Below are 16,757 nucleotides of genomic sequence, written 5' to 3'. Positions count from 1 at the left end.
TGATGTCATCGGGACTTAACGACACTGACTGGCACGCTGTTCCATCACAGATGAAGCTCACAAGGCATTTCAACACTTGATGTACAGTGAATAATAAAAAAAGGTTAAATGTTACATTATGGTCCACCAGTTAACCTTGCTTGTTTAATATATTAAGAACGTTAGAAAAAGAAGAATTGCACAGAGCCTTGGTAGTCTGAACAGTTCACATCGCAGCATGTGACTGGAAAGAAAGCCATGACAGCAGGTCCTGTTTGTACTGACGGGGCTTTGGAAATAAACCCCAGACTGCTGTGTCTGTAGACCTCTGTCTTTCCGTGTCTGCTCTCGAGGTCCCTGCCCTCGACAGCAGACAGCTACCACCCTCTTACCCCATTTCACCAAGAGACGCACATGCAGTTCCCCATGATGCCCAATAGAGGGCACTCACTACTCAGTCACCGAGAACAGTACTGGGCTCCTGTGTTGGTAAAACAACACCTGCCCATGCCCCTTTTGGTCTCTTCCTGGTTGGGGTAGGGGGTTCGTTACACCTTCCTGGATGTTTCGATCCAGTCTGGTCCGGAACAAGTCCAGTCTGAGCCTCAAGAGACGGAGCAGATGGTGCTGCTGCTGCTTTGGTTCTTCATGGCCTCCCTCCTCTTCAGCTCCCTGCTGATCCTCCTCTTGATGCCCTCCAGGTACAGGGTGCGGTCAAATTGCCCCGCGCCAAGCGGAATACTGATATGCAAGCACATACACACACAGAGATAAATGCATACATTATCATATGCACACGTACATGCACGAACATAGGCAGACACACCAACACCCACATGAACAGATATACACACACATACACACACACACACACACACACACACACACACACACACACACACACACACACACACACACACACACACAAACAAAAGTTGAGACCTTAACGCAGGTAACAAAACTCGTAAAACCTCCAGTTAAAGACGACATCAAATCAAACCGTGCTCAGTGTGAGTGAGAGTGAATTTCAAAGCATGTTTGTATTTTATGTCTGGTTTTTTTCCAGGTTGCTGTGAGGTGACGTGACTCACTTGTCCCTCCCGGGCCTCAGCTTGACCTGGAACACACCGATGACCGGCCGGTGGTCGGAGGACTTGATGGAGGGACAGCTGGTGTACTTGACCACCCTGATGTCATCAACCTGCCGGTTTCTGAACAGGATCCTGTCCTGTGGGCACAGAGAGAGACTATTGAACCTGTGGCTTCCAATGAGAGTTTATGTAGAAGTAACAGTGCCATGACACCTGGATATATTATTCAAATTGTGATGCATATTTTTTTTTTAAATGTGATTTCGTTCACAGCAGTTTTGGATCACCCATAACAGATATGGAAGAGGTCAGAGGTCAGGCTGATGATGAAACTGGAACTGTGTAGCGCTTTGAAGTCTAATGTAAAGTGATAAAAAGTGTGTGGGGGGGCATTAAATTAACTACACAGTTTGAAATAAATGTGTCCAGGACCAGGTGTGGGCATACAGCAAAGTGATCTTCAGAATCAGACCCCGACCATCATGTTGGGATGAAAGACACAACTGCAGTCAGAGAAAAAGTGGTTTCACACTACTGAGCTTCTGAGCTACACTAGCGTGAATTAAACTGAACTCATTCACTCGTTCATCATAAGCAGAGAAACCTCAGTTGACGAATATAAGGACAACATGAGTAAGGCAGTACATTACTTGTATTTCTGCTCTCACAAGTTGTACTCTTGTACTAAAAATATATCATAACCATGGAACCAGTACAAGCAAATGATGATTTATTTTAAAATGACACCACGACGAGAAACAAATATGTCAGGAAATATTTGTTTTTGAGTCTGTTAGAATAACCTCTGATATTACTTTCTAACAGGATACAGAGAAAATGGAAAAGTGCTCTTCAGAGGACACGTTTGACTGTTGCACAACTTTGACTGTGTTTGCATACAAACAGCAGCAGCAGACAGAGAGCAACCGATTTTCTCAAACGATATCCTTAATCTGTGTGTAAATAAAACGTTTTTAGGGGATTTCTTTAATCCATGCTTCTGAATTCACTGCAAGCTGATGACGATAGATCAATAGACATCAAGTGAAACGCAAGAAGAAAAACTACCACAGCATGGCTTCTCAAATAGTTTGTCTCATGTACTCTAAGTGACATTTGCTGGTGTAGGTCAAACCAGTACAAACAAAAAGTGTCTGTGTGGTTTCCCAGAGACTGGTGACAGAGAGAAAGCGACGCCTTACTGTGTATGAAGGGGTCCTCTGCTTGGAAGTAGTGTCGTAGATATCGCAGCCGAGGTCAAACTTGTACGTAGGGAAGAAATGAATGGGTGCCTCCTGGAAACCTTTGAAGATTGAACCTGCGGAGGAAGCGAGACACACGCACAGGGTTGAAAATCAACAGCACGCTGCAACCAATCTACACCAAAGATCGTCTTCTCTTCATACTCAGAATCTGTTTTTGTGAGCCAGATAAGTTTGCACATTAAAGAAGTGTGACTTGGTGTGTTGCTCACGTAGAAAGCATAAAACCTGAGGTGCTAAGTATCAAGGGAAGGCAATGGGAGGAGAGGAAACAGGAAGAATAGTGGATAACTTCTAGGTAGTTCATATTAAAAATCTGCTATTGGTGGGCCTCTACAATACAGCAGAGTTACACTTGAACGGGGTGTTCAAGTATTTTCAGTACACGAGTGCACATGAAAATGTTGTACTGATGTGATACATATTTAGAAATGTACACACGGCGTCCGGGTAGCGCAGCAGTCTATTCTGTTGCCTACCAACACGGGGATCACCAGTTCGAATCCCCGTGTTACCTCCGGCTTGGTCAGGCGTCTCTATAGACACAATTTGCCGTGTCTGCAGGTGGGAAGCCGGATGTGGGTATGTGTCCTGGTCGTTGCACTAGCGCCTCCTCTGGTTGGTTGGTTGGTCGGGCGGGGGGGGATAGCGTGATCCTCCTACACGCTACGTCCCCCTGGTGAAACCCCTCACTGTCAGGTGAAAAGGAGCGGCTGGCGACTCCACATGTATCGGAGGAGATATGTGGTAGCCTGCAGCCCTCCCCAGTTCGCCAGAAGGGGTGGAGCAGCAACCAGGATGGCTCGGAAGAGTGGGGTAATTGGCCGGATAAAATTGGGGGGGGGAAATCCAAAAAAATGGAAATGTACACATATGCAGGGAGTACAGTCCTGACTACATTCTAACTTCACAGCCTGAGCATGGTTGTTATTTCATGAAGACTATGGGACACTGACCATCCTTCATCTCCTTGGAAAGCTGGTCATGTTGCAGTAGGGGGCTCATATCGTCACCTACAGTCTGCTTCATGATGGTCTCCACGCCCTGCCGGCCTCTACTCAGCCGGAAGTTGAAGTCCCCAAACCAGAAAACCTCATCAAACCTCGTGGTGACATCAGCTGAGGGAGTGAATACAGGACTTTGGTGTTAAAATAAAAGACAGACAGTCAGTTGTTTTTAGGGACTAAAACTTAACCCTGCAGCTTCACAAATTTTTAAGATAAATACAGGAAAGGTAAAATGGAACTGGCCATGTTTTCATTCAGTATGTAATGTTCAGGTACTTTAATCCTACTGGGTGCCAGCGTCTGACAGGGACTCAAGATCGGTCACAAGGACACGCTCATATTTCCTCTACATTCATTTGACAATGGTGGGCTGCCACAGCAACGAACACCTACAGCAGCACAGGTGAAATATATGAACAAAAAAAGAGGGTAATTTACTTTCATTTCACTCAGATTACTAAAAAAAACGTATTTCAGTAGAATATAGAAATAGAGGTTAGATAAAAGTGTAACACAATAACAATATGTGTTATGGCTACACCCCACAGGGGAACTGATCAGGGACCAAAACACTAGAACAGGGCTTGCTGTAGAAAACAAACTGAAAAAGTATACTCAACCATTCATTCACTCATTCCATCCATTATCCAAACCGCTTATCCTGCTCTCAGGGTCACAGGGATACTGGAGCCTATCCCATTAGTCATTAGGCGGCAGGTGGGGAGACACCCTGGACAGGCCACCAGGCCATCACAGGGCCCACACACAGACATTCACACCTACTTATTTTTATACACACACACACATACATATATACCCACATGTATGTATGTATATACATGCACATATATACACACACATGATATACACATGCACACATGATAATAATAAAACAGAAAAATATCTCTGTAAATGGCAGCAGGTATTAAACATTTGTGTTAAATGAAAAAGGCAACATTACCCATGAGTCTCAAATTATAGACATTAGAGTAAATAGATAACGTTAAACCGTAACGTTACCCTGAGGAAACAACTCAATCCGTTTCGACCCTGCAATCTGTTATTTGAGCTGTGGGTGCTGTTCTTCTGTTAGTGGGACCGCCAGCCTCGAGGGCAGGCACACTTACAGGCTGTGGAGCGGTAAGGGTTGGTGTCAGGAAGGCCTTTGGGTAGAGCCAGGGCTTCAATGATCTTGTTGTAATCTAGAATCCTCTCATAAATTTTGGCATCACCAGCTAGAATAGAAACAGAGTAATGTTAGAATCAACGGGCGCCACCGGTGCTGCTTCTGAACACAACTTTCATATGGTTGTACTGACACTGTGTGAATGGTCAGTTTCATTCTCTATTGCAACTTTATAAAAAGTTGCAATAGAGAATGAAATTACCAAGAGTGGCCTATTGCAGCATGTCTGGACTGTGTTTACCAGTCATTACCAGGGGAAACCACAACCGCCGTATTATAGTTTCGTATCCACAACAGTACACTTCCAACACAATATACAACATAACCATCAATGTAAGAACCAATCTTAGCCTATAAAAACTACAGTAAAAACTACTAGAACCAATCCTGGATTGCCCCCTAGAGCCAACCAAAATCATCCCCATATTCCCAACTTCTTACAAATACATTCTACACAAGACACCAGTCTGAACACTCCACCAGCAGCACACCAGCACACATAGGAGATGTTTTCTTTGTACCGGTTTGACATTTTGTTTTGGGAAGATGAGGCTTCAGAGTTACAATGTCTCATACTGATAAGCCTAGACACGTGGCAGCATGTCCCTTGTAACTATTGGCAACCTTTCTCCAAACACCTTTCGACAGACCTCTATAGTACTGAGAATGACTCCCGTTCAGGACACAGTAGCTGTGTTTCCATTAAAATACTGTAATGCACAGTGTCCAGGTAGCGTGGCAGTCTATTCCGTTGGCTACCAACACGGGGATCGCCGGGTTGAATCCCCGTGTTACTTCCAGCTTGGTCGGGCATCCCTACAGACACAATTGGCCGTGTCTGCGGGTGGGAAGCCAGATGTGGGTATGTGTCCTGGTCGCTAGCGTCTCCTCTGGTTAGTCAGGGCACCTGTTCAGGGGGGAGAGGGAACTGGGGGGAATAGCATGATCCTCCTATGCGCTACGTCCCCCTGGTGAAACTCCTCACTGTCAGGTGAAAAGAAACGGCTGGCGACTCCACATGTATCGGAGGAGGCATGTGGTAGTCTGCAGCCCTCCCCGGAACAGCAGACGGGGTGGAGCAGCAACCGGGACGGTTCAGTAAGAGTGGTGTAATTGGCAGGATACAATTGGGGAGGAAAAAAACGGGGGGGGGGCACTGTAATGCAGATTTTGAAGCTATGAATAATAAAAGCTGAATGGAAATGCACAGATAGTATCAAAACAAACACAATACTGAAATAACATTTACACTTGCATATGGTGGAAAGGTTTTCATGTCAGTAAAGAGTTCATGTAATACAGGGCAGTGAAATCAGAATTTTCAAACTCCTCCAATGGCAAGTAAATCCTGGCAAATTTTCTTTGTTCATCGCTAGTGTGTTTTTGACAATGTCATGCTGCACACGTGGAAACCGTTTAATCACTTAAAAACAGCGAATAGTTACACACTTGATTCACAATTGAATTTTTGACTTTTCAAAAGCTTGCTATCACACTCACAGGTAAAGTGGGATGTGATGAAGAGGAAGGAAGTGCCAAAAAAGGTAAAGCCAATTCCCACAGCCCCTTTGGTCTTTATCTGGGAGATTATCCTGGTTGTGACTGTGGCATGCTCCACCTCTGTGTGGGAATAAAGAACACACATCACAGCCTAGCTCGCTAGTTTATTTACACATGTAACTGACAGGCTCAGAGTGGATAAGACAGTCAGTGGCTTTTCTTCTGTTGTGCTTTGGCCCTTAAATGTGATAACAGCTTATATCTGGATATTCACATGTTCCGAAAAATACTTTTATGCTAGTTATGGATGAGCACATGCGGTTGGTATTTTTAATTTATTACCATAGAACATTGTCCTACTCATCTTCCTGCATTGTAATTTGTTTTTCTCTGAGAAAAACATGCTGTAATCAATGAACCCCGGACGAGACGCATAAAAACAAGGGGCCATAGTTTAACAATCTAAGCACACAGTCTAAAGTGCATGGTGTAACTGCATTTACGGCATGTTCAAATCCACTTTTGCTAGTTTAACAGTGGATAATCTGAGCACAAAGTAAGGCGCATGGTTCAAGGGGTTGTACTTAGTCTCTTGATAAATCATAGGTGTTTTTTGGGCATAACGTGAAATAATTTAGAGCGTCATCTCCCATTCCCTTTAAAAGCCAGGTGCACTTGCACCGTTGGCGGACTGCTATTTCAGCAGCAGATTTGCCAAGCAGCAGGAAAGAATGCTTCTCTGCTGAGGAAATAGATCTGCTCGTGCACGAAGTGAAAGCACACACAAGCAGAATGAGTCAAGATTTAATAATTTACTGCCATATCAACCTGCCAGTTGATGTGGAATTTGTTTCAGTGTGCTCAAAGATAACTACAGTAAACATACACCGGTCAGCCAAAACATTAAAACCACCTGAGCCCACTGCCATCAGGGAATACTGCTGCCATGAAGGGGTGTACTTGGTCTTCAACAATGTTTAGGTAGGTGGTACATGTCGAAGTAATGCGCACATGAATGCCAGGACCCAAGTTTTTCCAGCAGAACAGTGCCCAGAGCATCACACTACCTTCGCAAACTCGCCTTCTTCCCATAGCGCATCCTGGTGCCACAACGCAAACCCACCTGGCCGTCCACATGATGTAAAGGAAAATGTGATACATCAGACCAGGCCAGCTTCTTCCATTGCTCCATGGTGCAGTTCTGATGCTCACATGCCCATTGTAGGCACTTTCAGTGGTGAACAGAGGTCATCATGGGCACTCTAACCGGTCTGCGGCTATATAGCCCTATACGCAGCAAGCTACGATGTACTGTGTGTTGTGACACCTGTCAATCATAGTCAGCATGAACTTTTTCAGCAATTTGAGCTACAGTTGCCCTTCTGTGGGATCGGACCAGACAGGCTATCCTTCGCGCCGCATGAGCATCAATGAGCCTTGGATGCCCATGATCCTGTCACCGGTTTATCGGTTGTCCTTCCTTGGACCACTTTTGGTAGGTATTGACCACTGCATACCGGGAACACCCCACAAGACTTACCGTTTTCGAGATGCTCTGACCCAGGTGTCTAGCCATTACAATTTGGCCCTGGTCAAAGTCGCTCAGATCATTACGCTTGTCCATTTTTCCTGCTTGCAACACATCAACTTCAACAACTCACTGTTCACTTGCTGCATAATACATCCCACCCCTTGTGAGGTGCCATGTTATTCACTTAACGGGTTTAAATGTTTTGGCTGATAGGTGTATAACCTCACAATACATACAAGGAGTGTCCACAAAAACATACTGTTACAATTATAATTCAGTTAATGTAACCATATGTCCCATGTGCTCAAAATGACAAATTAAAGTGCATGTTCTTAAGCAGACTATACTTGTACAATCAGAGAAGCATGTAGGATGTGGATTGCTGCAGGGTAAGTGATATTGTGGAAGCGAGATGTTCTGGTCTTGATACTGTGGAGTCTTTTACCTGAAGGGAGATAATTGAATAGGGGGTTGGCCGGGTGTGAAGAGTCCTTTAAAGTTTTAAAATCTTTCCGCTGAATGTGAATATAGTATAATTCAGAAATGGAAGGGCGTTCACAGCGAATTATTTTTGAAGCTGCACACATGACTGTCTAACAGGTTTTTTTTTTATGGGCTGTACAGTTACCATACCATACGGTTACTGAAAAAGTGAGCACACTTTATATTACAGCTCTGTAGAACTGTAACATTGCAACCCTTGACACACCAAATGTCACAAGCTGCCTTAGAAAGAATAGTCTTTGGTGAGCGTTGTCTGGATGGTGGTGAAGTTGTCTTCCGATTTCAGGGAGGAGGACATTGTAGTCCAAGGAATTTGAAATGATCCACTCTCTCTACCGCCTGGTTGTTAATGGCCAGCGGTAGTAGCTCCCCCTTATTTTTATGGAAAATAACATAAAATACTGCACCACTGACTTAAGACCAGGTTTTTGTTGGTCAGTTGCACAATCGCTTTCCACTGCCTGCAATGCAGTGCCCCACCAATGCGCCTGACACCTCATTTTAAGACCAACACACCCATGGGTGCTCAGATGGGCGCAAGTACATTTGCTATTTCAACAACGAGGGTGCTGGATGTGAAAATGACAACTGCGTTGGTCTGAAACCAGCAGACACTTGTGCTGCGCTTGGCGCCACTTTGTATCGGGTGTAAGATAGAGCCAATTGTGTCAAAACTGAACATTCAACTGACTTTATAGCAATGTGGATCAGTACAAAATGTGTAGGGCCAAGGACACAGCTGTGTGAATATCAGCATCCCATCGATTTCTTTGGTCTGTGTAACTGTGGCTAAACAGGACTGACCTGAGCAGAACCATATAAGGTCCCTTCTGACGAAGACGGCAAGATACAGAACGCCGTGACACGCTGCATATAGCATGACATAGTATGGGCCAAGAGTCTCCTGGAGACGTATCTCCCACTCCCTCCTGCACACAAAACACACACACGTATATGCACACACGTGTATGGGATTATTAAGACACAAGGGCATGAACACATCATTTTAAAATAGAAAAAAATGTAGATCTAACATTATCAGTTATTATCAATTATTCATATTATTATTAACATTATCCATTACAGAGATACCTAGGTAAGGAATTAGTAGAGAGGGCAAAAAAGCAAGTGATAAAGAAAAAGGGTAATATCTGCATGTATTGGGACTCTACTGTACAGTTCTTAAATATTGAGTATTACAATTGTAGGAGACATAGACATACACCAATAAGTAAACATAACATGAATATGTACAGAGCCGGTAACTATAATAATTCATCTATACATGCCTAGAGTGTACTAAAACTCAACCTCATTAATTCAATGTCACTATCAAACAATGTTGTCATGTTTATATTCCACACCTGTCAGGACAGCCCTCCTGGACGCCGATAATGTAAAAGTCTTGAGCAAATTCCGAGTCCGTTGGAAGTAGTAGATCATCTAAGTTAGTTGGAATCACCTGGAAATTAAAGTAACATGGTTAGAACAGAAATGCAGCCTGGGAGGCCTTAACCATGCCTCCCTGGTGTAGTGCTGTGTAGGATGGCATAGAGCTAAGCCCCACTACCTTCTCCCCCTGCATGTTCCAGGTGGCTATGTAGATGCCCACCCTTCTGTCAGGGAAGTAGCGGTCCAGTTCTTCAGCACCCAGTAGAGCCCCGTTTCCCAGTACACTGCCCTCCAGAAAGCTCCTTAAAAGAGCAACAGAGCGCAATGGATTGCAAAATAACACAAGTTTGCTTTACAACACCATGGCATTACTGTCTTACTTTGTTTTCACTCAATCCCAGAAGATAGACAGATCCTTACCTTGGGAAGCAGTTTCAACATTTCAGCTTATTTCCCTTGACCGGATCTAGCATTAAACTAAATCAGAATTGGGCTGTTGACAAGAGAGGGTTTACACAAACAAACTTGACTTGAGAGAATGAGGCTGTTGCTTGAGGATTTTACATTGACTGTTTCAAGAGGGAAAAAAGATCCCTTGATTGCTTGAGCCTATCCCCAAGATAGGGCTGCTTGTGTACACAGAGCCATCCCATCTCCCCGAACTGCTGTCAAAAGCTGTGCTGAACAAGCATCTTCCCTGATCCCTGGTTAATCCCCCCTTCAATCCCCCACCTTCCCCTTCTCTCTGACAGGAGAGAAAGTGGCACACACACCCAAAGCTAGCCTTCTGAAGCCTCTGGAAGAGAGAGACCTCCAGCCAATATTACTAACATTCATTCACTTCCATGCTAGCAACAGTAGCGCTATGCTAATTAGCCCTGCCCACACCGTGGGACCACCACTCCTATAGGTAGAAGACTCAGAAGGTTCAGATTGTGGTGTCTGCACATTTTGCAGGATCAGTCAGATGGACCTGAACTACTATTTTTATTAGATACTTGCTCCTAAGCAGTTACTCTGAATGAAAATAATAACCTGTGGTGGAAACCCGAGACAGACCTCAGCCTGACAAAGTGGTGTATGTCGAACAAATTGTGCCAAACATCTTTCTGTATGAGTGAATATCTGCACTAGAGGAAATGCACACACATATCTAAATCTAGGGTGGCCCAGTCTCTGACTAATACCCCTTTTCTACCAAGGCAGTTCAAGGGCTGGTTCGGAGCCGGTACCTAATTCCGAACCAGTTCTTCGCATTTCAACAAGCCAAAGAACCGGCTCTCAGCCAGGATAATTGGTTCTAGAGCGGTACCTACTCTTGCTGGTCTTTTTTTTTTTTTTTTTTTTTTGCTTTGCTACTGAAAGAACCACTTACGTCAGGGGCTGGGGCAGGATTATCATGACCAGCAAGACCAATAGGGGATCCATTACTCAGCAGCAACAAATCAGTCCAGCTGAATAATGCATGCACACCTGAACACTCAGTAATGACGTCTCAAATCAAAGTTTGATAGGAATCAAACGTTTTTATCAGCACATACTTTATTTGATCGACATTGACAGAGTGAATTTGAAACCCCGCATTCATTTTTCCACATTTAAAAAAACTTGCCAGTTTGTGGAGCTTCTCAACTCCAAAAACGTTGGAGCAAATTTTTGATTCGCAATCAATTTTCGTAAAACTGTCAATATTTGAAATCTGCAGTTTGTCACCTCAAAAATTCTCAGACATGAATTTAATGATGAAGGAGCATAAGCAAATTTGTAAAAAATTCAAAATCCACACAGTTGATTTTTCACCTCATCTTAAGAGACGTATACAGACATATACAGTGACATAATGACGTGGCTCTCTAGCCAGCCCATGAAAAAACAAACCAGTTATTAGAAGGTTCACAAGTTGAACCAACTGCAAACCGGCACAAGCACCAGCTCAGAGCTAGAACTAGGTTCACGTTGGTGGAAAGGGGATATAAAAGATGTGATTTAGGAATTAAACTAGCCAGGAAAGACTTCCAAGACTTCTAAAGACTTCTACTCTTACACTGGTATGAGTTGACATCAGAAAAAAAAGTTTCACAGGGAATGACACCACATATACCTAATACAGATGACTCCCTCCTGAGATGACTGTACCTGTTTCTCACATCCTGGGGTCTGATGGGGTTGAGTACGCTGAACGTGGACTTCATAGAGTTGACGGAGGTGCTGTCCAACACCATGTTTTCCAGGAGCTGGCTGTCGCTCAGGTTCCTGTGCAGCCTCTCCCCATTGCCACCTCTGGCCCATCTCCCATAATCCACACAATCCCTGTCAATCCGATTAGCTGCCCTTAAGGTGGCTGATGCAAATTTTTTATCCAGCGCAGGCAGCGGCCCTGAGGGTTGCACAGGGGACAGCCGTACCTTGGAGGACCTCGCCCGCTGTTCAGGGTGGTTGGTGTGCTGCTGGTCAGGCCTCCATTCGCACTCAGAGAGACTGTGACCTCTGCTTCGGGAGGCAGGAGACCCTGTGGGGGGAGCAGTGAGGGGTCCCACAGAGGAGTCCTGGCTATTCCTGAAGGTTGCAGCACTGCTGAGATTGAACCCACCTGTTGTCGGAATTCCACCGTTCTCCTTAAGGGAGTCTGTAGAAGAGCCGGTCTCAGTCGGGTCGCTCAAACTCTCCTGGCTGTTTCTTAGCCTCCTGCATCTCACAGATTCATCCATTGAACTATTCTTCCCCATCTTTGACAGCCGAGGTAATGATGGCGGGCTAGGCTGGTAAGGACTGATTTTGCCCTCTGAGTCTCCGGAAACATGGGGGGATCTGAGAGCATCGTTGAGATCCTTGTAGTTTTTGGGGTCTGCTAATGGGCCTTTGAATGGCCTGCTGTCACTAACAACTGGTTGATCAACTTTACCAGAAACTCTTCCTTGAAGAGTCCCAGACGCCTGACCGGGACGGCTGTCTTCTCCATTCTCGGTCATCTTCACCTCATGTTCAAGACCTGGGATGATCAGCAGGAGTCCATACCACACTAAGATACCGGAAGACAAAGCTGGTGTTAGAATTTGACTCGTTCAAAAGCTGGTCCGAAAAGGAGCTTGGCTGAATATTTGAGTCAACCGTCTTGGCGAGCTGGTAGCTCGCTCGATGAGAATGAATAACGGGTTGCTTCATGAGATGTAAGCACGACAGTTATCGCGTCTACTATCCGACACATTATTTGTTACCAGACTACCTGACTGATTTCTGATTAGATTAAAGTTAGCTAGCGTATGTTGGGGGCCCGGCGTGCCCAAAGCTAAAATGAATCGCAGCTGAAATTACGAGCCTCCCACTTCAACTAATAGTTTCAAATATTAACGTTACGTTCATTTTTTTTTCGGGAAAATATCCTTGCCATTAACACGGTTAGCTAGCTAACTATAAATCTATCGTTAAGGACATTTAGCGTGACTATTAACTGAAAGCCAGCCGATCTACAGGCTAGCTTGGCTAACGTAGACTGCAAGCAAAGTTAGCAAGCCGCTAACGTTAGCACGATCGTGTTGACTAATAACAACTAAAGTATGCATTAAAATTGTATCAGGTCGCCATACCGCTCACTTAGCCTAGCCCACAGCGGATGAACAGTGAGAGGTAACCATCACAGTTAACCAGCTATTTCGTTATTTCCATGTTGGCTGTTGTTTAGCCACAGTCTCTCGTTAGCACGATGTGCAGCAACTTCCTTAGCAACGTTTGACAACATCGTTTTTGTTACCAAGAGAGGCAAGTCGGGGAGGACGAGCTGTACCACAGCGCCTTCATGTGTTAAAAGCTTGCTACAACTCAATTAAAACCTCATCGCCCCCTCACAAGTGTAGTCTTACAATGTGTAGTTATAAAACTCCCACATTGTTTTCCAACGTATAACTTAAATATTTAGTTAAGTAAATCCAAACCGTTTATCCTGCTCTCAGGGTCGCGGGGAGGAAGGATAAGCGGTTTGGATAATGGATGGATGATACAGACTTGACTTGTATTGAGATAATTGTGTATTCATTATCATACATGTATTTGTAATGAAGTTGCTCATACAACTTACCTTACTTTCCTTGTGTGTGTGTGTGTGTGTGTGTGTGTGTGTGTGTGTGTGTGTGTGTGTGTGTGTGTGTGTGTGTAACATGATCAGGGGAAACTGGTCACTTCCAGATTCGTACAGAGGGTTCCTTGGGGTTGTTTTGTACACATTTAGTATTATTAGTGCCCATCAGTAATGTTATGCAAGAATGAGGAAAACCAATGATGAGTAGAACTTCTAACACTTATCATAGGATGCCTTAATTGAGTTGCTATGTTGAACATGGCATTGTAAAAGAACGACATTTCTTTCCTTCGAAATGAAAGTTGTAAAATGTATGTAAATCTGAGTAATTTCATCTCAAGCTGACCCATCTCATGTTACATTTTATATTATGGCATGCATAGATAGATAGATCGATAGATAGATCGATAGACAGACCGATAAAGAGAGATAGGTAAACTTTACTGATACCACAATGCACCAAGTTTGGCCAATTTACCAATGGCGTGTTATTAAACAAGTATACCTAAAAACATATAAAAAGATTGTTGCTTACATACAGGTGTGTGTCGCACTGAATGAACAATGTGAAGGTGTGACAGTCGATTGTTAACCCTTTCAAAGCAGGCTTTGTGTTGCATGAGAAACGGCAGCTGAAAGGACTTTTGAGGCAGCCGGGGCCCCTGAAAATGTGGGACAAGCCAACGGTGCTCTGTGTATTTCTATGGCTTGTTGCTGGCTCAGGGGCTTTTGACAATGGGCCAGTCGGCCAGTCAGGTATAAAAGGAAAGGGTTAACCAGGTAGAGGGCACAGTTTAGCTCAGGGGCAAGAGCAGCAGCAGCACCACCACCAGCAGAAACACCAGCAGCACCAGCAGCTTACTGACCAGCAAAAATGACCTCTACTGGAATGAACATGATGAGCAAGGTAAACGCTCTCTCTCTCTTCACCAGCAGGGCTTCTTCTCTCACACACACACACACACACACACACAGCAGGGTTTGGAGTACAGAGGGGCCCTCTGTGGGGAGGTGGAGGTGTTTGACAAGAAATCCATGACAAAATTCATTTTTTCAGCAATAGGGGTCAGGAATGGCCCACCAAACACCAGGAATATTCTGTGTTACAGTGCTGTGACACAATAAAGATTTAGTTTCATATGCTATTAGAATCTGAATTAGAACCTTTTTTGTGGCAAGTAAGTTTTTACTTATTGGGAATTTGACCTGCTGTTTTGCTCATATGGGGCACTTAACACATAATACCAAACTTTAAAGGTAATATCTATACTTAAATATGTGTTTGCAGTAGTCTGTATATCTAAATGTGTATACAACAAGAGACAAGTATGTAAGCAACGTTGGTTCAAATAGTATAGAATGTCACTGAAGTCCTTTGCTTCCTCCTTTTAAGTCAAATGACCAATCAAATTACCTGTCATTTTATACTTTATACTTGAGCATACAGGTGTACATCCTTATCTGCCTGGACAGATGCTTACCAAAGCTGTTGTGTGCTCACTCTCTCTCTCTCTCTCTCTCTCTCTCTCTCTCTCTCTCTCTCTCTCTCAGATCATCTTCTACGAGGACAGGAACTTCCAGGGCCGCTCCTATGAGTGCAACAGCGACTGTCCCGACATGTCCTCCTTCCTGAGCAGGTGTCAATCCTGCAGGGTGGAGCGGGGCTGCTTCATGGTCTACGACCGCACCAACTTCATGGGCAAGCAGTACTTCATGAGGAGGGGCGAGTACTCCGACTACATGAGCATGATGGGCATGAGCGACTGCATCAGGTCCTGCCGCATGATCCCCATGGTAAGAACGCAGTTCTGCTGGATTCACTGGGGGGGGGCATCTCTGGGTGGGACCCCGTCAGGCACAGAGTCAGCCTGGTTTATGATCCAATATCCACATAAATAGATTGATATTGATAATGGGATAAATCATATTTTAGTCATATTTACAAATCATTCTAAAGCATTATGATTTTAATAACTATAGAAAGTGATACTTTAAATAGTTAATTATTGTAGAAACCTGAGGTTGTGTATATAATTAGGAATATATTAAATCATTATTATTTGTTTATTGATATTGTACACATTAAGCAGTTGAAATAACATATTCTAAGTTCTAAGCATCATGTTTCAGCTTGTAATGGTATAAGTGAGGGCTTAACACACCCTTTTCAATAAGATTTCTTTAAAATAAGATAGTCTTAGATAAGGTTAGGGGTCTTAGATACATTTAGATCATCTGAACTACAATACTTCCACTTCTGCACCCCAGTCCAGGGTTATAAAACCATGTATTAATGAATTAACTTATTCATTGTAGAAGCACACTGAGGTGGTGTATTTAGCAACACATCATAGAATAATTATTCATTAGTGTGTATATCATAATATCATAAGTTAATGAAGCATTGACTACTTTCTAATTTACACGAACCTAAACTGAGTTAAAGCTCATGGTGAACTATAACGCTGTGTTTCTTCTGACCACAGCACAGGGGATCCTACAGGATGAGGATCTACGAGAAGGAGAACTTCAGCGGCCAGATGTCTGAGCTGATGGACGACTGTGACAACATCATGGACCGCTTCCGCATGTCCAACTGCCTGTCCTGCAATGTGCTGGAGGGCCACTGGCTGATGTACGAGCAGCCCAACTACAGGGGCAGGATGGTGTACATGAGGCCCGGCGAGTACAGGAACTTCAATAGCATCGGCATGAGCGGCATGAGGTTCATGAGCATGAGGCGCATCCTGGACTCCTGCTATTAGGCTGTCTCTGCACTGAATAAAACTGTCATCACCTGACCCTTCTCGTTGTCTTCATGTCTGTTTTTAACTATCGAGAGAAAATTCAAAGTGAATGCGTGTTCTTTTCTACCTCGACTAATGCTCGACTAATGCCGTTTGAGAGTTATCTACCTCACTCAAGGTCTCCTCTTCCGTATTTTTTGACATTCTATCATTCACCATTCCCAGACAGTCTGGGGCTTCGGACTGGAAGCCTTGTAGAGGCAAAACCAGTCATCTAAGCTCTAGTTTACCACTGCTGACAGATCATTGTCCTCATCGGATTCAGGCATATAATGACACACATTTAAGAGTTAATAGCCTGACTTGGATAATAGCCTGGCTTAATAGCCTGGCTTGGATTTGGTTGTATGCTTATTGCAACACTGGACAGTGTCATGGTGGCTTTTGTGGTTAGCTCTGTTGCCATACAGTGAGAGGGTCTTGGGT

General features: G+C 44.1%; 2 protein-coding genes across 2 annotated transcripts; one reads left to right on the top strand and one right to left on the bottom strand.

Moving 5' to 3' along the window:
- Positions 1–584: 584 nt before the first annotated feature.
- On the bottom strand, positions 585–13,168 carry inpp5e (inositol polyphosphate-5-phosphatase E). The gene is made up of 11 exons (XM_056290194.1): positions 13,037–13,168; positions 11,589–12,471; positions 9,631–9,754; positions 9,425–9,522; positions 8,865–8,989; positions 6,026–6,145; positions 4,467–4,574; positions 3,289–3,450; positions 2,273–2,388; positions 1,071–1,207; positions 585–720 (listed from the first exon to the last, which is right to left on the bottom strand). Exons 2-11 carry the CDS (start codon positions 12,419–12,421, stop codon positions 585–587), a joined length of 1,959 nt encoding a protein of 652 aa, XP_056146169.1. The 5' UTR covers positions 12,422–12,471; positions 13,037–13,168.
- A 1,116-nt stretch (positions 13,169–14,284) lies between these two features.
- Positions 14,285–16,289, top strand: LOC130116068 (gamma-crystallin M2-like). Its single transcript, XM_056284038.1, has 3 exons — positions 14,285–14,431; positions 15,076–15,318; positions 16,011–16,289. Exons 1-3 carry the CDS (start codon positions 14,399–14,401, stop codon positions 16,287–16,289), a joined length of 555 nt encoding a protein of 184 aa, XP_056140013.1. The 5' UTR covers positions 14,285–14,398.
- The last annotated feature ends 468 nt before the right edge of the window (positions 16,290–16,757 follow it).

Source organism: Lampris incognitus, chromosome 1 (genome assembly GCF_029633865.1).
Source record: "Lampris incognitus isolate fLamInc1 chromosome 1, fLamInc1.hap2, whole genome shotgun sequence".
Lineage (NCBI taxonomy): Eukaryota > Metazoa > Chordata > Actinopteri > Lampriformes > Lampridae > Lampris > Lampris incognitus.
This window is presented reverse-complemented; position numbering and strand designations above follow the sequence as displayed.

Bases quoted from the DNA above. Each gene is read 5' to 3' on its own strand.
- LOC130116068 (XM_056284038.1), top strand. From the start codon at position 14,399: ATGACCTCTACTGGAATGAACATGATGAGCAAG. The intron at 14,432-15,075 runs GTAAACGCTCTC...TCTCTCTCTCAG, and splicing joins GAATGAACATGATGAGCAAG to ATCATCTTCTACGAGGACAG. The intron at 15,319-16,010 runs GTAAGAACGCAG...TTCTGACCACAG, and splicing joins CCTGCCGCATGATCCCCATG to CACAGGGGATCCTACAGGAT.
- inpp5e (XM_056290194.1), bottom strand. From the start codon at position 12,421: ATGACCGAGAATGGAGAAGACAGCCGTCCCGGTCAGGCGTCTGGGACT. The intron at 9,755-11,588 runs GTACAGTCATCT...TGCTCTTTTAAG, and splicing joins CCCCAGGATGTGAGAAACAG to GAGCTTTCTGGAGGGCAGTG. The intron at 9,523-9,630 runs GTAGTGGGGCTT...TTTAATTTCCAG, and splicing joins GGAACATGCAGGGGGAGAAG to GTGATTCCAACTAACTTAGA.